Raw genomic sequence first — 25,676 nt, forward strand, 5'->3', positions numbered from 1 at the left:
CGCCGCCCACAGCAGCGGGCCCGGGCCGGCGGTACCAGCTTCCCACCTGCTCTGGGCTCCCGCGGGGACGGGACGGGACGGCAGAACTAGTGCAGCCCATCCCGACCCCGAGAGCGAACTGGCAGCCGGCCATGGCCGACAACTTGAGGAGGCTGGTCGGTGCGGGGAGCGGCCGCGTGCTGCAGGAAAAGCTGGAGAGCTGGTACCGGGACTACGAGGTGGGTCGCGGCCGCCGCCAGCGGGGGGAAACCGCGTCTGCAGGGGGGCCGTGCGGAGGGCGGCCCGCCTCGCCCCGAGGGCCCTGGCGGGGCGGGAGGCCGCCGGCAGCGGCGCCGTTGCCGCGGTGCTCGGGCCGTGCGGCGGTTTCCGCGGTGACGGCGGGACGCGGAGCGGCGGCGGCCTCCGGCGCCTCCCGGGAGGGCGGGTGCCCTCAGCCCGGTGCAACCGAAACCCGCAGCCGGCCGTCCTGGCCGCGGGGAGCGGGGAGCGGCAGCCGCTCGGGGCTCGGGCGGTTCGGGACGCTGACCCGCACCAGGTGCCGCTGTTGTAACGCCCACGGTCCGTAGCACAGCTCCAGCCGTTCTCTTTTTCGCCTGTGACAAGGTTCCCTGGAAGCAAGGGCTGGAGGTTAAAAGTGATATTTGAACCGTAGTGACTTGAGTCTGGATGAGAAGAAAGTTTTGTCGTAAAAGACCTGCAGATGGAAGGACCATGGGTGAGAGTGGGCTTAGAAGGAATTGCCTGTGGCCTGGAAACAGTCGGGAAAACGAGAGGAAAAGGGATGTTGAAAGTGAGAATGGGGTTATTCAGCTTTCCACCTCTTTTGGGTGGGAAGTCTGATAGAGCTGAGAGGCTGCTGCAAGGCAGCACAGCTGCAGAAGGGCTTTGGAAGGGGGCAAGCAGGTGTGAGGAAAGAGTTTTGAGTATGGGTGAGGAGAAGGCAGCAGATGGATGTAATGGAGTGCATGGGAGAATAAGAGGTAACAGGTGGCAAAACAGTAGAAACAGTAGGGAAGGTGTGAAAATAGGGAAAGATGAGATGCAGATTTGACAGTTGTGAATTTTTTCAGTGGAAGATCTTGACAGAGTTCTCATTCCTTTGTCACCAGGCTTTGTTAGCTTCAGGACACTGATAGTTGATTTGATCATGAGCCTGTAACCATCTACTGTGTGCTATGGTTGGTGAGAAAAGGTACTGAGCAGAGATGCAGCCTTTTCAAGGGAAGTCAGTTGTTTTTTTTTTTAACATCGTGGTGTGTAGGAGTTACAGCATATTAATAGCCAGTGTAACTCTCTGCAGGATTCATGGCAAAGGACAGTTTTAAGGAGGAGTTTGAGGGTAGTTGGTAAAATTACCGCAAGAGGAGGAAGAACAGAGACATATGTTTTAAAATCTTGCAAATGGGTGGTGGAGGTAGACCTCGGGAGGGCTGAGCTGAACTCTCCACTGGGGGTAGTCTGCTAAGCCTTGGGACATGAAAATGAGCAGTTTCTGACTGCCCTTGCAGAAAAGGAGGAGCTGGCAGATGGAAGCACCATGGGTGTTATGTCGGTGTAATGAGCAGGAAAAATGCATTATGTAGTGGTGTTTTGGTGGAGGTTGGCAGGGTGAGACTGTGCTCCCGGAGGCCAGAGGAAAGTGTGTTGCAGCAATCAAAATGCAAGCTGACAGGGGCATGGATGAGAGTTTTAGCTGTTTTGAAAGCTTGTAAAAATCATATGGAGTCATTAAAGCCTGAAGACCCAGAGGGTGATCTGCGCTGAAGATGATACACACAGGTTATGGATGAAGATCAGGGAAGCAGGTACAAAGTATGTGTTCTGGCAGGTGCAGTAGCATACTGGACAGATTAACCCCATCCACTCCTTTCCAGAAGTGCATTTGCTGAAAGTGGTGTAGTTTTGCTGTTCTGCTATTTCCTGGGCATAATGCTGGATTTTGCTCGTTCTTCAGTAGTATTTGCTTCAGCTGGTAACTCTTGAGAATCAGATGGAATTGCATGGAGGCCTCGTGGCTGTTGATAAAGCAAGATAATAGCCTTGTATGTATTATTTCAGCTAATACGGAAAATTAGATTTTGGTCTAATGTGGTTTTTCATCCAACAATCTCCTATCTTATTTAAAAATAACTCTGTTGAATGATTTTAACACAGATCCGCAGTTATTGTGATTCTTCTTTTAGAGATATTTGTGGTTGCATCTTCTTTAGGAATGGAGGAAGGAGTAAGTTTTCTCAAGTAGTGAATCAACTGAGTGGTAGGAGTCCAGATTTGCTTATGGAAAATGTGAACCTTTTAAAGATGAGTATTCTAGCAGATGCAGAAAGGTTGTGAAGATGTAATTACAGGGGAAAAAAAAAAAGTCATGATCACAACAGGAATAATTTTAAATAAGAAAACCAGGCAGATGTATTGATACACATTAATTTACAGATTAATTCCTGTGATCAGAATCTGAACCGATGCTGTGAAATAATAGAATTGAGCTCTGAGATTCAAGGGCAGCTCTTCTCAATCCTCAATGAAACATCTCGAGAAGGTAAACCAGTGTCTTGTCTTATTACTAACACATTTCACACGTGTCATCTCCTTCAAGCTCTGGCTCTTTCTGTAAGTATTCTCACAATTTCCTAATGTATGTATTTTCTTAGGCGGGCATTATGCAGGTGTGGAAACAATAAAAACTCGTCTCCTGCCATGGCTAGGGACTTGTTTTTCCTGTGGTACTTCAGGAAGGCTCTTTGAAACCAACCTCTCTCTTACTCAGGTATGTAGGAAATTTATTGTGAGGGAATGGAATGATGCAGGAGAGTTTTGATGACTTTCTGTTAATAAGAGCCTCTCTCTCTGATTTTGCTTAATGAAATATGTCCTTAGTTGCTCATGGAAACAACTATGCTGTTTCTCTCTCTCATCTTATGTTTCCTTTGAAAGAGAAATCAAGGAGGTCATTAAAGTTACTTTTGGCCTTCTAGGGCTTATGCTGGTTCACAACAACGAGTGATAATACGGAGGAATTTGCTTTGTAAGAGAAGCTATGTTCTTGTCCTGCTCTCCTTTACCTAGGAAAGAATTATGCTATGTTTACATTTGCAAAGACATCATAGAAGTATTTGTGCCATATCTCTATTGGCAAAAACCTAACACTGCCTGAAAATACATGTGTAGCTGAAGCTGTGTGTAAGCTCTAAGAATTAATCTGTGAGCTCCTTTTATTTTTTCTTAAAAAAAAAAGTATTACAGTAATATAAATAAGTATTACAGTATCTCCATAAGGGAAAAAACAAAGTGCTCATGTCCATCATGATGGACTGATGTTTGAAGTTAGTAAGTATTTGATATTTACTGAAGGAGTTGTAGTACTAACAGTTTGGCAGACAAGACAGATCTGCGGCTTTGTGCTTTGAAAAAAAATAAGAGCACTGGCTGATGCAGACTAAGGAAAAATACTGAAGATCTTGAGATTTGACAGTGATGTCTCCACGTTCTCTGACTTCTCATTTTTACACCTTTTCTGTCAAAATCGTTCACAACTAAAATAAGTACAAGGCAGAAGTGCTATCCTTTAAGAGTCAGATTCTAGTGTATTGCAGAAGTAGGGTTCTGCCACAAAAAACCAAAATATAAAATAATGGTGTTATTAAATGACAGTACAACCGGTATTTCAGTTATGGATTTGTCATTGCACATGACATTCAACATTCAAAGAAAAGCCTGCTGCACAGTTACTTATTTAATTCCAGGCGTAAATTAAGTGAATATTTTTCCTAATATAATTATTTGTTTTATATGCCTGGAAAGTATTCCTTATGTCTCTAGAAGGTATGCAGTAGCTTTTATTTTCAGTTACTTTAGAAATGGTCTTTACTGGAATGTTTAGAAATACATCTGCTAATAATGCTGCACTACGTTGCTGAAGGATTCTGTAGGGTAGAACATTGAAGCAGTTTGATTTTGTGTTTTGTTATAGGATTCAGTTGAGAAAGATAAGCAGCTGTGCGAGCTGGCCAGCAAGGAGATGTTTCAACTACAAGAGCTGCAGGAAGAACTAACTTCAACTCGTCTACAGCTCAATCATGTGCAACAAGAGTAGGGGATTAACTGATTCTTTTTGTTTATTTTTGTTTTTCAACAAGCCATGTTTTTCTCTTGACATCTGAATACTGATGGAGATTTGTAAAATGTTTAATTTCTGTCTTAAGATCAGAGCTTCAAAATACATCTAGGCTCTGGATTGTCTTTATGTGTCCAAAGTGGGGTACAAATGATACAGTCATACCCACGTTCATAGATTGACTTGACAGGTTTTGCTTCTGACAGAGAAGTTGGCAAACATGTCAGTATTCTAGACAAAAGGGATTTGTATAATGCATGACCATCCCAGTGGAATTATAGTCAGTAAACTGTTGCATGCTGAGCAAACCTTGATAAAAATCAATTGAGTAGCTGTAGTGCAACATTTATTGGAGGACATAAACATGTCATAATTAGTTATGGTATGTAATTGGTATGTGAACATCTAAGAAGATCAAAACCCACTGTGGTAAGATGGAGGAAGAAAGAGACAGATTTTTCAAATAAGTGACTAGGACTGAACAGTTTTTGTCTGGTTGCATGAAACACGTTTTGTGCAGCACTGTAGTCTCAGAATGACTTAATTTCTTCAGAAACAAATTTGTGCAGTTAGTGCCAGTTCCAGGGCTGTTTCAGAGGTAGGTTCAAGTGATGGACACTTTCTTATGCATCCCATTAGCATGGGAACAGGGAATGTTAACAGTCTTTGGGTCAGTACAGTACATGATATAATTTAATGCTCTTACTAAATGATTCCAAGAATATCTAGTTCTCAGAATTGCAAACTGTATTAGCTGGATTAAAGAGGTTCAGTAGAATATTTCATCCTGTATCCTAATCTTGCAGATATCTCCTGCTTTCATAGAATTGTAGAATCACAGAATTGTTTTGGTTGGAAGGGACTGTCAAAGATCATCTAGTTCAAGCCCTCTGCTGTTGACAGGATCACCTTCCACTATATCAGGTTGCTCAAAGCTTCATCCAACCTGATCTTGAACACTTCCAGGGATGGGGCATCCACAACTTCTCAGGGCAACCTGTTCCAGTGCCTCACCACTCTCATTGTAATTTCTTCCTTATACCCCACCTAATTCTTCTCTTTTAGTTTAAAACTATTATCCCTTGTCCTATCACTAGGACATACATAAAAAGTAAAATCTCTCTCCATCTTTCTTATAGAATCATAGAATCACTTAGTTTGGAAAAGACCTTGAAGATCCAGTCCAACCCTTAACCTAACACTGCCAAGTCCACCACTAAACCATGTCTGTAAGCACCACATCTACATGTTTTTTAAATACCTCCAGGGATGATGACTCAACCACTTCCCTGGCCACCCTGTTCCAATGCTTGACAACCCTTTCCGTGAAGAAATTTTTCCTAATCTCCAATCTAAACCTCCCCTGGCATGACTTAAGGCCGTTTACTCTTGTTCCATTTCTTGTTACTTGGGAGAAGGGACTGACACCTTGCTACTTTCAGGTAGTTGTACAGAGTGATACGGTCTCCCCTCAGCCTCCTTTTCTCCAGGCTAAACTACTCCAGTTCCCTCAGCTGCTCCTTGTAACGATTGTGCTCCATACTCTTCATCAGCTTCATTGCTCTTTGGACATGTTCCAGCATATCAATGTCTGTCTTGTAGCAAAAGGCCCAAAACTGAACACAGTATTCGAGTTGCGGCCTCACCAGTGATGAGTGCAGGGGGACAGTCACTTCCCTAATCCTGCTGGCCATGCTGTTCTGGTATAAGTCAGGATCCTATTGGCCTTCTTGGCCACCTGGTCACACTACCAGCTCATATTCAGCCAGCTGTCAATCAGCACTCCCGGGGTCTTTTTCCACTGGGCAGCTTTCCAGCCATTCTTCTCCACGCCTGGAGTGTTGCAGGGATTTGTGACCCAGGTGCAGGTGTTGATGCTCAGCCTTGTTGAACCTCATAATATTGACCTCGCTCCTTGATCCAGCCTGTCCAGATCCCTCTGTAGAGCCTTCCTACCCTCAGGCAGATCAACACTCCTGCCCAACTTGATGTCATCTGCAAACTTACTGAGGGTGCACTCAATCTCTTTGTCATGATCACTGGTAAAGATATTAGAGAACTGGCCCCAACACTGAGTCCTGGGGAACACTGCGTGTGACTGGCTGCCAACTGGGTTTAACTGCGTTGATTACAACTCTTTGGGCTTGGCTATCCTGCCAGTTTTTTACTCAGCAAAGAGTATGCCTGTCCAAGCCATGAGCAGCCAGTTTCTCCAGGAGAATGCTATGGGAAACAATGTCAAAGGCTTTACTAAAGTCTAGTCAACTGGGACCTCCCTGATTAGCCAGGACTGCTGATAAATGATGGAAAGTGGCTTGGTGAGCACTTCTACAAGCTCCCTCAGTATCCTTGGGTGGATCTCATCCAGCCCCATAGACTTGCGTGTGTCTAAGTGGTGTAGCAGGTTGCCATTTCCCCTTGGATTATGAGGGCTTCATTCTGCTCCCCATCCCTGTCTTCCAGCTCAGAGGGCTAGGTACCTGGAGGACAACTGCTCTTAGTATTAAAGACTGAAGTAAAGAAGGCATTAAACAACAGCCTTTTCTTCATCCTTTGTCATGATGTTTCCCCCCACATCCAACAGAGGATGGAGGTTCTCCTTAGCCCTCCTTTTGTTGCTAATGTATTTATAGAAACATTTTTTATTGTCTTTTATGGCAGTAGCCAGATTAAGTTCTAGCTGGGCTTTGGCCCTTCTAATTTTCTCCCTGCATAACCTCATGACATCTTTGTATTCCTCCTGAGTTGCCTGCCCCTTCTTCCAAAGGTCATAAACTCTCCTTTTTTTCCTGAGTTCCAGCCAAAGCTCTCTGTTCAGCCAGAACAGTCATCTTCCCCTCCAGCTCAACTTTCGGCACATTGGGACAGCCTGCTCCTGCACCTTTAAGATTTCCTTTGTGAAGAATGTCCAGCCTTCCGGGACTCTGTTGCCCTTCAGGACTGCTGCCCAAGGGACTCTGTCAACCAGACTCCTAAATAGGCCAAAGTCTGCCCTCTGGAAGTCCAAGGTAGCAATTCTGCTGACCTCCCTCCTTACTTCTCCAAGAATTGAAAACTCTACCATTTCATAATCACTATGCCCAAGATGGCCTCCAACCATCACAGCACCCGGAAGTCCTTCTCTGTTTGTAAATAACAGGTCCAGTGGAGTGCCTTCTCTAGTTGGCTCACTCACCAGCTGTGTCAGGATGTTATCTTCCACACATTCCAAGAACCTCCTAGACTGTTCCCTTTCTGTTTTTCCTTTCTTGTAAGCCCTCTTTAAGTATTGAAAGGTTGCAATAAGGTCTCCCTGAAGCCTTCTCTTTTCCAAGCTAAGCAATCCCAACTCTCTTAGTCTTTCATCATAGGAGAAGTGTTTCAACCCTCTCATCATTTTTGTGGCCCTCCTCTGGAGCTGCTCTAATGAGCCCATGTCTTGTACTGGGGATACCAGAGCTGGATGCTGTACTCCAGGTGAGGTCTCAGGTAAGGGAAGTAGAGAGGGAGAATCACCTCCCTTGGCCTGCTGGCCACACTTCTTTTTATGCAGCCGAGGGTATGGTTGGCTTTTTGGGCTGTGAATGCACATTGCCAGCTCACTTCTAGTTTTTATCTACTACTATCTCTAAGTCTTTCTCCATAGGGCTGCTCTGTTTTTTCCCCCCCAGTCTGTACTGATACTGGTGATTGTCCTGACCCAGGTGTATCACCTTGCACTTGGCCTTGTTGAACTTCATGAGATTCACATGGGCCTACTCCTCAAGCCTGTCAAGGTCCCTCTAGATGGCTTCCATTCCCTCAAGAGTATTAACTGCACCACTCAGCTTGATGTCCTCCACAAACTTGCTGAGAGTGCATTCAATCCTGCTGTCAATGTCATTAATAAAGATACTGAACAGTACCAGTCCCAACATAGACCCCTGAGGGACACCGCTTGTCACTGATCTCCCTTTGGACATTGAGCAACTCTTCGGGCACAGCCGTCCAGCCAATTCCTTATCCATCAGTTCATCTGATTCAATATAGAGAATTCATCTCTTCAATATAGAGACAAGACTGTTGTGTGGGATTGTATCAAAGGCCTTAGAGAAGGCATGGGGGATGACATCAGTTGCTCTTCCCTTATTCACCAATGCTTATTAGTACTCGTTATGTCTCATCTTGGGTCAATGCAGGCATTCTAATTTTTCACTATCAAAAAAGTCTCTCAGTCAATTCTGAGTGAGTTAAAGATCAGTGCATCTGCCCTTGAAAGAAGATAAGAGGACAAAAAAATAGTTGTGGTCTTGCAGTATACATTAAATATCAAAAGTGACAAACTGAGACAGAGATGGACCCCACAATGTTTGGAAGATGAGAGAGGTTTTCTGTTCTTGACATTTCAACTGGTTTGCCAGAATTAGATAATATTGCAAAATAATTCCAGCCTGGAAGGTTTAATAAGCAAAGAAGTTGTTTTCTGTTGACATTTCTAACGATAGGGAAGAGTTATGGGGGACTGGTTTATATTATTAATGTGTATACCTGAAGGGAGAGTGTAAAGAAGACAGAGCCAAGCTATTTCCAGTGGTGCCCAGTGACAAGACCAGAGGCAGTGGGCACAAACTGAAACACAGGAGGTTCCCTCTGAACATCAGGAAACACTTTTTTACTTTGAGGGTGACTGAGTACTGGCACATGTTGCCCAGAGAGATTTTGAAGTCTCCATCCTTGGAAATATTGAAAAGCTGTCTCGACATGGTCCTGGGCAACTGTCTGTAAGTGGCTCTGCTTGAGCAGAGGGGTTGGACCAGATGACCTCCAGAGGTCCCTTCCAACCTCAACCATTCTGTGGTTCAGGTAGATACAAAGGTTGGTTTAGTGGTGAGGCATTTCATCCTATGCTCCTGTGTGGAGAGAAAGAGATTATTAGATGAACTGGAGAAAAGTGTTGGATGGTCAAGGTGAGAAATACAAGGAAAGTTATTCACTAATACAGATTGGAGTGAGTGTGTGGCAGTTTGCAGTACAAGAAAAAGTAATTTTGAACTAGCTGCTGTGAGAAGTGGGAAATCAGCGGTAAAGCTTTTGTACATTTTTGTGGGTTGCATTTCTCTGTGTGGTCAGGTGTTGGCTGTGGTTTGAAAAGGTAGAGGTCTGGAAGATGGTGGGTTGGAAAGAGGTAATTCAAGCAGAGATAAAGCCACGTGTGAAAGTTTCAGAGCTGATCATTTCAAGGTGAAGCAGTATGGAGTCATGGTTGTGTCATTGACAGGCAGGGGGCGGGTGCAGGAGAAAGAGAATTCATGTCCCAAGATACCCCATCTGTGGACAGCGAAGTAATTCTGAACGCTATAAGTTGTTGAAATCCATGGAGAAACTGGAATTGAGTCTTAATGAAAAATAGTGGGTCATAGCAAAATAATTCTGTTATTGCATAGTCAGATATGACTTTTATAAGCTATTTGCCTGCTGACAGTCTGCACAAAGCCCACTGTGATTGTTTGCATCTGTTAAATCAGTATGGACTTGGTCTGCTTAAACAGTCAGTTCGTCGTATTAAATTCTCTGGTAGAATCTCTGCCTTTACCATGAAGGTTATTGATTTTTCTTGCAGTCTTGCAAAAACCCAGTTGGCTCTTGAAGACACAAAGACCAAATCAGCCACTACTCTTTTGGCAGCAGAAGATGAAATTACTCAGCTAAAAGCAGCGTAAGAAAAATTGAATCTTGGGATACTTGTGGCAGAAAGTCAGTGTGCAGAGACAGTCTGTCACTTACCTGAGTGGGTGCTGTTTGTTCTACCCTGTCCTATACTACAGCAAAAAATAGGCCTAGCTCCTTAACATCCTGTAGCTTTGTTTCCTGGTGCTATAAAGAGAGAATTAGCATAAATAGATCCATGTGAGAAGAACCCTTATGGCTGAACTTTTATCCTTTTCTCATTAGGATAGAGAAAGGATTACTTTGAAACTAGCACCTTGATAGCATTTGAATCTTGTAGATGAAGTTAAATAGGAGAGAACCATAGTTTGAATATAGCCAGAAACTGTTGTTTGCAATTTGCTATGATACTTTCGGAAGCAGCGTGTGTTGTAAATAAAAGGCACTTCAGTCTGTCTATCTTAAGATAAAGTTCTTCACACGACTTTTTCTTTCAGATAATTTTTGCCAAATCCTTTTAACTGTCTGCACAGAAATAATGCCTATTGGTAATGTCGATGGCTCTGGTCTAAAAATGTTTTTTGAGTTTCTAGGCGTGTTGGTTACATCTGGGAAGTTAACCTGAATCAGTAAGGGCGCAGCTGGGGACCTACCTTTCCATTTCAATACAGGGGTCCTTAAAAACTAATTTACTTTTGTGTCTTGACCTATAGGCAGTTCTAGAAGCAGTAAAAATTCTTCACTGTTATGAAATGTAGCCCATGTCTTTTTTTTTGTTTGTTTAGGTTTGAGTTTTTTGTATGTGTTATATTATCAGAAAAGAATACAAAGGTAGTTGAAATTAATTCTAACAGCATGTGGACTCCTAACTGACATTTCAGCAACAGAAATATAGTCATACTTGTTAAATAAATGCTTGTAGCCTTTCGGTTAAATAACATTGCTGGTCTCAAAAATGGAGGAAACTTGACTTTGCTGCGTACACTGTAGGAAAGGATATAAACCGTCTATGAGTTTCTCTCCTTTTAGGGCAACTGAGAGGATGAGCTACTCCTGATAAAATAAGCTAAAAAACCTCAGGCTGCTAGAGTTTATGCTTCCAGTATCAAGTTGAATATCACTTGTTCATCTTTGGATGTTTATCATTGCTTCTGTAATAATGTTAATTGTCAGATTTCATCTATGGACTTCCCTAGCAAGGGTTGATCACTTTGGATTTTAATTTTTTCAATGGCTAGCTGGGGTATAAACTCGTATTCCCATAAAATGGGCTCTTTTGATTTGTTGGGTGAAAAGCAGCTCATATAACTCCTTGATTTTTAGATATAACCTGACTGCTGTCTTCCTGATTAAAATGCAGGGAATAAAGCATCTCACAATTCCCATGTGTGGGTCTTAATATAGATTGGACAGAAATTCATGTTGGCATTTGTACTGATGACAGAAGAATAAAACATTCCTGTCTTCAGGAATTCCATAATCTGCACATGCTTATGGTTCATGTTTGCTCTCACTTTGGTTTGCACTCTACATTTGCGTCTTCTGTCTGGATACTCAACTTTTGATTGAAACAAAGGTGCTATTTTTCATGTTCTGTGAATCGTCTTTTCAAAATTTGAACCTTTTTAATTGGGTGAGATCAGATTTGCCTAGTCTTCACCTCTTTGTTAAAACCAGAATCCTTATAAAAGTACAGGAAGTGAGGTCAAGACTGATCTGTGACACTTAGGGCAAGATTTTTTTTTTACACAAGGAACAGTTTGCCAGGAGAGTCCTTTGCATCTTTGTCTGTAAACTCATTTTTTGAGACTTGAGGCATAGTTGATGATCTCATTCCTCTTGTCTATAGTCTGTCTGTCTCACATACTTAAAGTATGTTTTGCAAGACATCTTGGTCTCCTGGGCTGTTAGAGGACATGTGGTCTAGACTCATTATAATGAAATTCTGTATCCAGAATAAGCTTTCGTTATAAAAAGATTTAACTATTTGCTGCAGAATTATGAAGGAAAATACTTTTTTTTTTTTTAAAAAAAGTGATGATTAACATTTGAAAGTAATTGGAAGTTCCTCAGGGGATAACAACAAATAAAGTGTACTAAAAACCTTTGTTATATGCAGGCTGAACAAAATCCTATTAGTACTGTTATAAATGGAAGCTTACTACTAGGGTGCTTAGAGTCCTTGTGCTAACAAAGCCAGACGACTCACTTTGAGGTAAATAAGGTCAAGAGGACTTTTCTTGCTTGATCTGCTGTATGGAGGACCTGTTATATAGATTGGTGGGAAGAAATTTTTATAAACACGGTTGTAATTAATAACAGCCAGTATCGTAGCTTGAATTAGTTAACTCAAGACTATGTAGTGTCGCTGTTGTAGGGGGCTCTTAAAAATAGGTCAAACAAGCATCTGGCCAAAAATTTCATAGGTGGAATTGTTCTTGCCTTGAAATTCAAGGCAATCTGGCTGAACGAGTCAGGCTTAGCCCAAGGACTGGGAGAACTGTGAGGGACTTTATTGTTACTGAATTGTTTGAAACTGGAGTGTGGCAGTGGACTTCTTTGTCCAAACAGCATTAAGTATATACTTGACTTGAATTCGCAAGGCTGTTGTATTTTCTCCTGAGAAACTGGCTGAAGATGCCCGTTTTATTTTTAAATGGTTAGATGGGGGAGTTTAAAACACTAGTTATAGCCTTAAAATAAAAGCGGGTTATAAAAACTGTTCTGATTTTTCTAAGAACTAAATTTCATAGAGTCATAGAATGGTTAGGGTTGGAAGAGACCTTAAAGATCATCTATTTCCAACCCCCCTACCACAAACAGGGACATCTTCCACTAGATCAGGTTGCTCAAAGCCTCATCCAACCTGACCTTGAACACTTCCAGGGATGGGGCATCCACAACTTCTCTGGGCAACCTGTTCCAGTGCTTCACCCACCCTCATTGTAAAAAAATTTCTTCCTTATATCTAATCTAAATGTACCCTCTTTCAGTTTAAGGCCATTGCCCCTTGTCCTATCACCACTACTACTACTATTTTGCTGTGTTTGTTCCCTTTTTTTTTTTGGTAGTATCTACATCTCTTTAACCTTAACAGAAAGATGATAATACTCTCTTCATTTCAGATTAATATTTAGCAGTGGAGTGAATGAACAATAAAACAGGGGAAACACTGAATGAGGCATAGATTTAATTAGCATGGAAACAATTAGTGTCAAGGCTTACGAAGGTCAGCATTGGTAATTCATAAATGTGTCTATCTTAAAGTTGTGGTTGTCCCGTGTCCCCCTCGCCCCACTTTTGGTATTTAGTTTTCTTACAAAGAAAGAAACATTCCTTTTCAGTGGTGGCTTTTCTTATGTTTGTGAATTACTTTATGACTTGTGATGAACAACGAAAGATGCAGGTATTTCTGCTGGCTTCAGTCTATCGTGTGCTTTCCCCCTGCCCCCCGCCCAATAACGGCAGACCTATAGTTAGGCATCCAGTTGTATTTGTAATCGTTATCTGCTGTCATGGCAAAAAGATGGAAGCTTTGTGGGTCTCGCAGCAGTGAGATAAAGACCATCAAAAATGCTTTAAAACTTTCTGAGAAATGCCCATGTGAATAGGGGTAAATAACAAAAAGAAAATAATACAGAAGTGAAAAGATTACTTTTTATTTAGCCTTTCTGTTGGATAGTTGTTAACACTGCATTACCCGTCTGCGTTGTCTATCATGGCAATTTAAGGAAAGCCTGACTAGTGTATTGTATATTATATAGGGGGGGGTTCACCTTTTTTTTTATACATAATGATTTTCCCCCATCTCTATCTCTAGAACGTATATTCCCAAATCTACTTTCCTTTCCCAGTTGTCCTTTGTATGAGAATTTTTTAGCTCTTTTTAACTACTACTCTGTTAGAAGTCCTTGCTGAAGGAGCTGACTAAGGATATCCATGGGGAGGACTATAATAGTTAGAAGGACAGTCTTTCCTCTTAGCAGATGTGCTGGCCTTACTACCTGTGGTCCTCTCAGTCAGCCTGCTCCTTAAAAAGTCCAAACAGGAAACTTGTCAATTGATGGGTGGTACAACTTTTATTGGTTCAGATCCTAAAAAATATCACCAGGGTCCTTCAGTAAAGAAAAAGATGGACAGACTGAATGCCTCCGAAATGAATAGAAAGCATCATTTATCTATTTATTTATTTATTTTTCTTTTGGAAAGAGGAAAATTACAGTAATATCTATGTTAGGGAAAGCAGAGATTTTGGAATACTTTCTAACATTAAATAAGAGTAAAGGACAGAAGATTAACTGATTGCCTGCCGATGTTTAAGAAACACTGCTTCTCTTGGGAAGGGCAGGAAAGGAATCATTAGCTTTCAACATTACTTGAATAACATAATTGGTGATATCCTTTCACTGAATAGTATATTCCAGCAAAGAAAAGAACCTGAGGACCTGATATAAAAAAATACCTACAGTCTTAAACTGTAGGAAGGAAAACTGAGTTGGTTTAGTTAACATCTTAAATATGAGAAAGAAACCAGTTTCTTTCTTAGTCCTCATCATCTGAGCTAGTGGAAGGACACCAAACGTTAACCAGTGATCTCTCCTGTAACCTGAGGTGTGGCGTATCCATTCTCCTGCCAGTGCACTTTTGCATTTTAAAGTGTAATTAAGAGTATGCTTTGGAGTATCCTTTTTTTAAACTCTTGATTTCCCTGTATTTCAGCGTAAGAAGCTTGCTCAATATTTCTCCTCTTTTTCTGTTCTTTTTATTTGATGGTAAGGATTAATTGATAGATGGTTTGCATTGGTAGAAGAACCTCTTGTGACTGACTTTATTCTGTGTGGTTAAGTCTGAAGACTTCCCTTGCTCAAGAGAAGGATGCCCTGAGGAAGTTAGATCGTCTGAATGACTATGAGCAGCAGATTCAAATCCTGCGTGATGAGATTTCTATCCTGGATGCCCAAAAGTCTGTTCTCCAGAGCAGGTAGAGGTGTTATTCAGAGGAGTCACTGAATCAGGCAAACTGTTCATATTACGTCGCATGAATTCCCTCCTTATTTGAAATTGAAGTATAAACTTAATTCCTTCATTATGAAGGAACATGAACATTTTGACTGATTTCTTCTAGTGCCCGAATGTTTTAGTTTCAGGCAGCTATGTTAAGTGTTTACAAAAGAGCAAAGAGAGCAGCTTTACAAAATACATTGAGAGCAACTGTATGGGATAAAAAGAGATGGTTAGTTTTTTTGTTTATAAGTCCTGTTTGAATACTGTACTGTTACAGGACAGAACTTCTTATGTTCTCACTTGTTTGACTTTACAACTCTTCAGTGATACTGAAAGAGGAAAAAATCTCCAAAGTATTACTAGTTAAAAGCGTGTTTCCCCTGAACAAAGTGTTTGGCTGTACACACTTGAGGAATTACTTTAATTTTATTGTTCAAGCTCTAGCCCATAAAAGGTATTGACACAAATGCCTTCGTATTAGACTAACCAGCTGCAGTTTATAGCAGCCTTCCAGTACCTGAAGACGGCCTACAAGAAAGCTGGAGAGGGACTTTTTACAAGGGTATATAGTGATAAGACAAGGGGCAATGGCTTTGAACTGAAAGAGGGCAGATTTACATTGGATATAAGGAAGAAATTTTCTACATTGAGGGTGGTGAGACACTGGAACAGGTTGCCTAGAGAAGTTGTAGATGCCCCATCCCTGGAAGTGTTCAAGGTCAGGTTGGATGAGGCTTTGAGCAATCTGGTGTAGTGGAGGGTGTCCCTGCCCATGGCAGGGGGGTTGGAACTAGATGATCTTTGAGGTCCCTTCCAACCCAAACCATTCTATGATTCAAAATTTCATCTTGGCCTGGTAATTATTAGATTGACATAAAACTTTGTGCACTAGGCAAAAGTGTTGGAACATGGTGAAGTGACTTCATGCTTCTTTACATGTTTGTGATAGGCTTGCACGGAGCCGCTCTCCTTCCCCAAAGCACAGAGAGAGCAAGTCACTTAGTCCGCTTCCCCTGAGGAGCTGCTCGCCTGGCCGAGCCAGGCGTACAAATGCTTCGCGTCGTGCCTGCCTGGTAGCTCGTTTTAGAGACATTTATGCTCAAGAACGCTTGGATGCAGAGACTCTTTTGAGGACTTACATCAGTGACATGGAGATGGTGCAGAGGATAATATACATTGCAGCTGTGGTAAGAAAAAAAAATATTTTCTACAGGCTGGAAGTGTTTTATAAAATATTATTTCTGGATTGTATTAAATTGTGTGTAAATTAGCATTTCTGTGAAGTATGGAGAAGAAAACTTCTCTTTTTTCCCTCTTGATTTTCCTTTTTTTCCTTTTTTTCCTTTATTCTTTTACACTGAGCTCTCAGTGTCCTTTTCTGACTGTCCCATCCCAACATTAGAACAGGGTGAGGAGTGATCTACATACAGTACAGGTGCTGAAAGAGGCGCATGAGAAGACTGAATGGCTCTGAAAGGTAGATAATTCCTGCACTGAACACCACCTCCTCATTGAGATGAATTCTTTTGGGAGTAGTACATTTTAGAAAGCTAAAAATCTTTTCATACCGTGCTTCCCTCTTGCCTGTAGCTATGTGCTTTTCTGGTTTTATTGAGTCCTTTCAGATTACCTAGATACCTCACATTTACTATGAGCTCAGTCTGAAGAAATTTGTTTCCATTTTTCTGCACTTGATCTTCTTATCTATAAAACTGATATAGTATATGCCTGCTTCAGACAGGCAGTGTGTCTCTTAATGTATGTGATCCCAAGCCCATTTACCTTACTGAAGTTTTTTTCCCACAACTGTCATTCAGCTTACTCTCTCCAATTCAACCTTTCTTCCCCACAGACAAGAGGTGCTCCTATCTGACATGTTAGGCTGTGGCACATAAAATGCTGTTACTGAATTCTGTTCTTGATATCTTTGAAGGTGATTCCATTGATTGTGGGTGTGTGATGGAATCCGACATAAATATAGAAGGTTAGGTGGGAAGTTTTTATATCCCCTCTTCTGCAAATAAATGACACTTGATTAATCAGAGAAGCCCTCCCAGATGAGTACTATTTTTAACTTTCACTTTTACAGCAGTGTTTTGTATTCCTCTTTACAATGATGGTACTGGGTTAAGTTCATCCTCTCAGATAATTAATAAATAATTAATCTCAGTCTCCTGGATTTAACCAGATGTTCTTTATGTTTGCAGGAGTCTTTTCATGCAGCAAAGATGGCCTACAGGCAGTTCAAAATACGTGTAAGAGAGACTCTGTCTCTAGGTCATTCAGGGCCCGAGTCACTTGAAGACACTGTCCTGGATTACGTAGTTCGCCATGAGGATCTGTATGACGTGCAAGCCAGTGTCAATGTAAGTCAAGGAGAGTGGGAAAGTGATGCGTTGATCTATTTCAGTAGCTAATAAATTTGGAGCATGTAAAGCAGAAATGCACTGTAACCTGAAGAAGAAAAAAAGTTCATTGCGTGGATTTTGTCTTGTAGTGATTTATTTTCCAAAACAATATTGTGGTATGGCCCAGTAATCACTAGATTTATTTGCCTGTAACTAGAATGTCTCTGTCTGCCAGAATAATATCTTTTGCAAGATACAGTGTAACTATCTAAATCAAATAAATGTAAGCTAAATTCCGTGTTTCTCTTAAATTCCGTGCCTTACTGAGAAACTGCATCTCCCTCCGAAAATTGATGTCAATGATGTCGCCCATACTTTATTTCAAAAATAGCAGTACGTTCTTTTTGAAGCTAATATTTTACGGAATAGTCCAAGATAAATTTCGTAGGAGCTTCTTATACTGATTTTCAAATGTAGAAAGCTGAGAGGCATATTTAGGAGGGTTTTCCATACTTGCCCATGAATAAAAGTGATAGTGAGCTCAAATTACTGAACTGTGTTTATTTCCAGGAAGTAATTCGCTCCATGAACATCAACCCAAAGATTTCATTTCCACCAGAAATTGATTTCATTGTGATCAGCACTTTGATTCGAGAGTTGTGCCGTGTGGCTTTTTCAATGCAAACCCTCGTTCCTCCTCTTGATATTGCCTTTGGTACTGACGGAGAACTTTTCAGTGAGACCAAGTAAGAGCTCTTTTGATTGAGTTGTATAGTCTACTTCTTTCCTAATTAATACACAGGTTTAAGTCTGATGCTAAACATGAATTTGGGGCAAATATTTCTGGTCTGTAGTGAATTTGGTATGTCCTTAAGTTTTATGATGGTATATAAATGCCAGGACGTAGACCGGAGTTAACAGTTTTTTTAATGAATAGCAGAGCAATTTTCTGGATAAACTTCAGTCTCTAGAGCATATTTAATTTATCCTTTAAGAGGAAAATTATTGTCAGCTTTCCTTTCTCCGTTTAATCTCTATCTGCCTCCAGTGTTAATAGAATCTGTGCATCTTTGTTCTGGTCTATTTTATAGAAGTCATGTTTACTGATATCTGGCAGTTGGTGTCTGATACCAGGATCATCAACATGCGTGCTATGACTTCCAGGCTGTGGCCGCTGTACAACATATGAATCTTAATATGCTCCCATCTCTTCTGGTTTAGAGCTGAGGAAAAAGAAAAATGCCTTTTAAAAATGGGAATTTTGTTTAAAAAATGCACAGTGTAACACAGTTTTTCTTTATTCCAAAGGGTCAAGGCTGGATGCTTTGTTAGCTGGCAGAAAACTGTAGGGTACTTCCATGTATTTCCATAATATTCTTTATAGGGGCCTTGTTTTAGCAAGATATTTCAGGAAGATAGGATGGCTATGCCTGCCAAAATGCTGCTTAGGAGATTTAATCTGTCAGTGGACGCAAGGACTCTGGCTTGTGTGGGGCTTATGCAGGAATATGGTCTACTGGCCTTCTGAAGTGTGAGATGGCTTTATTGGAGTGTGTCTCAGTACAAGCAGACAGCATATTCTGCAAAGTCTGTCTTATAAGTACATTTCTTTTACAGGTTCACCTGAAGACTACTTATTTTTGTGATACGGAAGTATTGTCAAGAAAGATGTTTCTGAGCTGTAACTAGTATTCTGCTTTTTATCAGCATTGATGACTTGAAACATCGTAATTATCTTTTGGCACTTATATACAGACATCTCTTGTACTCTGTGTTTCAACAGGTACCATCGTAGTTTTGACTCTGATTTCACAGCTGCCTTGGTGGCCTATCATGTATGGCCTGCTCTGATGGAAAACGATGTTGTAATTGTCAAGGGAGAGGCAGTCACAAAAAGAGGAGCTCTGGTACGTACTTTTGTTAGGCAACATGTTAAGGGAAGTCATTGGATTTAAACGCTTTTCAAATTTAAAAATATAAATTCTTGATTGTTCCCTATATGGCTGGAGTTATGTATATATCAAATATCAGGGTTTTAGTGCTTCATCCTGTATTTAGGATGAATAGTTCTGTTTGCCTTCATGTATTTGTTGTGCCGATACATGATTGTTGGCAGAGCCTGTTCTAAGGAGCAAGTTCACTGTGCTTACTCTCTGTCCTCAAACCTTGTCTCCAGCACAGCAAGTCTGCTTGCCAAGTCTGTCTTTATTAAATTCCTTCTCTCAAAAGACATTTGTCAAACTCTTCTCTTGTAGTGGTCTCGCAGAAGTAGAAGTAGAAGCAGAAACAGAAGCCGCAACCGAAGCACCAGTCCTCTTCTATCTCGTCATGTAAGCCCCAGCTAAATGCTTGCAGTATCAACAGCATCAAGTACTTTAAACTTGGAACACAGGCAACCTTTTAAAAATTCTGATGTGTCACACGTACGTTTTATCATTGGGAATAAATGCCTTTGCTGGGTCTGGAACAAGGTGAAGCTGAACTGACAGATAGTTATTGCCTGGTATAATTATCAGTGGAGATACTGTATGAGAAGTAGCTCATAGTTAAATTCTCAGAAGTATCAACTGTGGATCTCAGAATGCTTTCCCCCTACTCCCACTTGCTTCAGTACCCTTCTGAATAATGAATTGCACCATCTGGAAGTGTTTTAGTCATCTTGCAGTACATATGCAGCACATGGTCCCTGCCTTCTGGAATTAGTAATCTAAATTTACCCTCTAATGCCTCAAAGGAGCAGAAAATTAGTATAGAGTGGGCAGGAAGGGAAGAATGGAAGTGGTACTAATAAGATAGGTGAAACCTTAGCAGAGTTCTGCGTATGGTGTAGTTACACAATATTTTTAATTATTTCTGAAAAAATCATGTGTATTTTTCTGGTTTTTAGCCCATCTTATTAATTTGACATAAGTGCCCTGAACTTAAGTTGTGAATATTGAAAATGTGATAGAATTTGGGTAAGACTCACTTTTCTGTGTGTGTGCAGCGTGTGAAAGGACAACTAGAAAGTTGTTAAATTTGATTTTGTAGCAATGGAGCTGCACTAATAGAGTAACACATGCAAATTTTCTGAATGTTGATTTTCTGTCACGTTACGATACAATGTTAGGTCAATGGAGGACAGAGAGGGGGACTACCTCGAGCCCTTCTCAATTTGACCAGTCTACCAGTTTCCCAAGAAAGACCAAACCCTTGTACCTGACCTGCCTACCACACCCCGTTTAAAGGGAAGGAGGGTTACCTCAAACCCCAATTTGACCAGTCCGTCAGGCTTACACTGACAGCGTCACTGGGACAAATCCCTCTGGGCAGCCCACTAAGTCGGAGGGTGTTTGCCTAACCTATTCGGGGACCGCACCGGCCCAAATCCCTTATATCCCCAGTATCAATTGTTAAAGTTTCCGGAAACTTATGTTTATGGAAGACAAATTTTATTACATATACTTGTGACAGAATACAGATTCGAAGAGAGCCAGTGATAGGTACTGACTGCGAAACCAGATTTGATTTGGAACAATAAAAACCCAGAACTCATCAGCGATAATTCTCAATAGCTAGCAAGGTGTTTGTAACTAAGGACGCGTAACACAGAGCTCTTACCCAACAGGTGTCCCTATAGCGGGGGGTGAAGACAGATCCAGCCCATTCATTATCTCAGACATTTCAATGGAGGGCTTCTCCCTAACATTCCCCTTCTCTTTAGCCATTTTTATACTTTTTCTTTACTTTCAGGTGGGGCTTGAGTGACTCTAGTCATACATACCTTTGTTAGGATTGGTGTAAATTTTCCTTGCTTTGATTTAAAGGTAAAGGGTAGAAGAATTTCAGGGCGCTTGCTCAGTGAGGGGCGGTTGCAGCCCAACATTGTCAACGGACATGGAGTCACAAAAAGTTCTTAGACACACACAGCCTTTGCCAATATATCCAAGTATTGTTTTGGTATTCCTGTTAGGACAAATTTCAAAATGACAGACATTTTGTTCAGTGTCAAGACAGATGTCTTGGGCCTGGATGGTGTTACCTTCACAAACAAATCCTTGTTGTTCTCACACAATGTATGAATTGACATCAATTGTTTGCCATTTATTTCCATTTTTTGGGGCCCATACTCTATGCTCTAGAGGATAGAGCATCATTCCATTGTGATTCAATCCTAATTCAACGATTGGGTATATTGGGAATACTGAAGCATTGTATATGGTTGGCACAAAAGCTGTGGCTGTGCTAGTGGCGGCATCATAAGTAAAATTTACTAAATACCACCAGGATTGGAATTTCAAAGTCAATTGTGTTGTCCCAAATTATTTTCCTAATTTCAGTGGGTAAGATGCCTTCTTCACCTTCTCTTATAATTGCGGCTGTTATCGATTGTATCCACAATTGAGCTTGGATGCAACTAAGAGCTAAAGAGACATTATTTTGGACTGTACCAAGTTAATCTATGATTAGTTCATGATCTTTTTCATTCGCCTTTTCCCACTTAGGTAACATATCTGTTAAAATCCATTGGTTAGTTCCCAAAGCCAATAGGGAAGATCGTAAAGGATGTTTTAGTTTGTTCAGGTCACTGGTTGTGGTGACTAGTTTGTTCATCAATGCTTCAAAATCCATGCTATTTAGAATTCCTAATCCTGTTCCCAGGATACCAGTTAAGTCTCTTTTTGTTTGCCTTGGGGTCCATTTCAGTAGCCAGGTTGTCCATCCTTCCTAAAAGGTTTTTAGAAATGATGAGCAGGCTGGCTGGACTCCTGAAACATTATTTTGCTTCGGTAATTCAACTCATTTGAGAGACCATGACAAGTTAAACAGCATTTGTTGACCTGTATTTCTGATCACATATGGTCCTATTTCTGAAATTTCTGGTTTGGTTACAATGGCTGGTTTGGTACTAGGTGTTATTCTGAATTCTCCCCAGTATTTTGTGTGATTTTTCTTACGCATGATCCTATAAGGATCTTGTACAGAGGTCAAATTTAATCAACAGTCTTGTTTTTGGTCTTCGCATAATGTGATAGAACCTTGTGGTCCAGACCCATAACTATTTATAGGTTCAGTGAGGGATTCACTAATCAATCTGCATCGCACAGTAATGTTATCACAAAGGGTGTAATCCCATCTTCGCTATTCAAGGTGACTGAGATATCCGTGCCATGGTATGTGACTGTTGCAACAAGCGTCATTAGGGGTTTGGCCACAGCATTTATTTTAAATTTGAATGTTAGGCCCAGTGGGGCAGGTTGCTTTTGCTGCCAATGGCATGTCACAGAAACAGGTTTAATCAAGGTAAAATTGTGCCAACGGTTCCCTTGTTCACTGATACAAGATTTGGTGACTTCCAACCTTTACTGTACTGGGGTCTAATGTGTCGCTGCTGCTATGCCATTGGTGGCAACATCTTGTGGTGGAGTCATATTTGACACCATTCCATTCCTTAGTGGGACAGGATTTAACTGTGATGTTTGGTTTGAATTTTGGCCAATCTACCTCCAGTAGATTGCCAGAGATCATAATTTGGGAAGCTTTTTCATGCATCATCCCACTGATTTTCCTACATCCTATCTGGATGTTTTCTCCAATTGTTCCTGTCAGAACATTCATTTCTGTCCCATTCCCACTCCTGTGGGTGGTATACTTCAGTGTTATGCATCACTACAGTGGCTAAATTTGGAGGGTGGTTGTTGGGATATCATCCCATACTGCTTGTGTATTGGATGAGAGCTTGAGACCATGGCCATTCTGGGTTGTTTTGGTTACAAGGGTAAGATGTGGAATAATATCACAAAACTAACCAGTCGATTAGCCACTATATTTTTTTTTAAATGTAGATTTCCAGATTACCATTACCAGTAAGAATAGTATTATAGCTAAAATTAATGTTAACAGGCCCTGTATACAGTCGAGGTTTGTGTAGACGTATCCACTTGTCCACATGCAATTTATTCAAAATTGCTGTAAAAGAAAAAAGAAACAAACACGTTCGGTTGAAAATGCAACCGGCAAATGTTAATTAAAATGAAGATATTATCCACCGAGTACTGATTCGGTGTATTTTTCCTGAACAATCTCTAGCTTCCCAAGCATAGGGATTTTTGGGGTAGGTTAATACCATTGCCACAGTCCCAGTTTGAGGCATTTTGACCTCAAAAAATGGTTGTCCTGCATGAAAGCCGGTAGGGTATTCTCCTGGTTGTACATCTGCCTTTGATACCAGAGTTTTGGCAGAGGAACAAAAACCTCTCATTTTTGGACAACTGTCTCCACTCTGTCTGTTATTTAATTGATAGATGGCATTAGGTAATTGCAGATCCTGTCCCGATTCATGAGTTTTAGCAATCTCTTAACCAGACCATTTATTCTTTCTTTTTGTAATTTACTTTAATGTTGCCACCTTTAATTGGCATGATCTCGTCAATTCCTTCCAGATAGGCACGCCATTTACGAACTGTGGGTTTCTGGGCAATGCCGGCAGGTGGTCTCATGCCTTTGCGGACCACATCTAAAAGACAGAAGGGTCCCCGAATTATTATGCTCTGTTCTTTTCTTATTTGTTCCACCTGTTATCCATAGTGCACTGCTTGCACTATGGATAACAAACCTTTTTCAAGATCTGAGTATCTTGTTTCAGTATTATTAAAAGAATTGGAACTGAACTCCAGTGGCCTATCTGGCCCATCTCATCCCTTCTGCTGCAGACTGCAATGGGAACCATGCTCACTGAACCCCCATTCTACATGGATAGGGTCTGTTGGGTGGATGGGACCGAGTTGTTGAAATAATCTCAGTTCTTTTATCTAAACTTCTAATGCATCCCCATGTTGTTTAGTCCAATTCCACGATTTACTTTTTTTGAGCAAATCATACAAAGGACGAGCAATGATGGAGAAGCCGGGAATGTGTTTACGCCAGTAACTTAAAGTTCCCAGGACTTGTTGTTACTCCTTCCTATTGGAAGGATTTTGTCCATGCTCTGTTTTTTTCCAGAGTGTCCAGAGGGGCAGAAGCAGCTCCTTTAATCCACCAGACTCCTAAGAATTTAACTTCTTGTTAAATTCTTGTCGTCTTCTCTGGTGTTACAGCTTATGTTATGATGTAAGCTGAACTTTGGGGGACAATATTCTCCCATTCTCCCCCAATATCTGTTATTTTTCCACAGGTCCCCAGGTGCCTTTCTTGGGTACAGTTCTTTAGCCCACCTGAGTTTCCTTTTCTGTTTGTCTTCTAGTTGTCTTGAAGCCGCAGTCCTTTACCACCGAGGAGTGGAAGCCCAAGTAAGTGGGCAGCTTAGTTCATCATGACTCATAGTTTTCACACTAAGCCTTGAACGACTGAGCAAAGAGACAAAATAATGTGCAAAAGGTCCGTGGCTCTAAAATACTTGTCCACATCTTATTTTTAAAGTGGGTAGCCCCTTTCTCTTCTGTGTGTGGCAAAAGGCTGAAATTTCCGACTTGGAGGAGAACTTGTTTTTCACTTCACTCAGACCACTGTCATGAGCTCTCTCTGCTGTCTGCCTTTATTGTGGCCAGTTCTATGATAAGTAAAACTTGTTCTCTTCCTCACACGAGAGACAGCTAGCTGCATGCCTGCTGGCTCCATGCCTTTCAAAATCCATAGAGACAGCCAAGTCAAGATGGCGAAGTGAGGGATTTCAAATGGTGTGAATGTGTGCCCATCTTGAAGCCAAGCCAATTTTGAGATTTAGAAGAAAATAGTTATACTGAAATGTATCTTTTTCTTCAATAGGGCGTTAGCTGAACAAGTTCCTGTGATTCAGTACATCTGGATCCAACAGCTTCATTGGTGCCTTCTCTCTTCAAGAATACCTCAAATCTCGCAATAATATGAATGGCAACTTATCACTCCAAATAGAGTTTGTGTTCATTGTGGTTTTTAGAATTATAGAGGGCTTACTTATAATTGTAGAAACTAATTAAACCCTTCTGATTTAAAAAAAAAAAGTGCATGCAATACAAGATCATACTCACGTGGCAAAATTTGCAGAGCACTGAGGAATCCATGCTGTAATTCTACAGATGGAAACAGACTTATTGCATCTAGAATGTTTTCTGCAGATACAAAACAACGCAGTTTATATTGATAAGATGTTTAATATAACCTAAATAATGAATCTTGCAGAATGTTGAGATTAGCTGCTACTTGAAAACAATTTCATTAATTGGTGCTTATTTACAATTTTAGAAAACAGCAATAATCTTAGTCTCACAGCATCCTTTCAAATATGTCCTTGCGGTGAACTGAATTTTCTAACTACAATGCAAAAGTTGCACAGAACATTCATAAATTACCAATACTCCAGCAATCCTCACGACTTTATTGACATTTACATATGAAAGCACAGATGTGTGCTTTAGCAAGGCAGTAATAGTCCTTGTTAAATTCATTGTTAGAAATGAATATCATACAAATTAGTAGTTTGGAACTTAAAGTATTTTGAAAGTGTGCCACTGACTATTTGTAGGCTTGAAATATTTGCTTGAGGTGGCTTGTTTGGTATCACTTTTAATGGGCTTTCTTACCAGACTGATAGATTATTCTTGTGAACACGGTGAAAAAAACCTGTTCAG

At 41.0% G+C, this 25,676-nt stretch overlaps 1 protein-coding gene across 1 annotated transcript; it reads left to right on the forward strand.

Moving 5' to 3' along the window:
- Window positions 1–131: 131 nt before the first annotated feature.
- SPATA18 (spermatogenesis associated 18) lies at window positions 132–24,346 on the forward strand. Its single transcript, XM_086612261.1, has 12 exons — window positions 132–218; window positions 2,434–2,539; window positions 2,652–2,767; window positions 3,971–4,089; window positions 9,693–9,788; window positions 14,586–14,720; window positions 15,693–15,930; window positions 16,951–17,109; window positions 17,662–17,837; window positions 18,875–18,998; window positions 19,347–19,421; window positions 24,314–24,346. Exons 1-12 carry the CDS (start codon window positions 132–134, stop codon window positions 24,320–24,322), a joined length of 1,440 nt encoding a protein of 479 aa, XP_086468387.1. The 3' UTR covers window positions 24,323–24,346.
- The last annotated feature ends 1,330 nt before the right edge of the window (window positions 24,347–25,676 follow it).

The sequence above is a fragment of the Tauraco erythrolophus genome, chromosome 5 (genome assembly GCF_009769465.1).
Source record: "Tauraco erythrolophus isolate bTauEry1 chromosome 5, bTauEry1.pri, whole genome shotgun sequence".
Taxonomy (NCBI): domain Eukaryota; kingdom Metazoa; phylum Chordata; class Aves; order Musophagiformes; family Musophagidae; genus Tauraco; species Tauraco erythrolophus.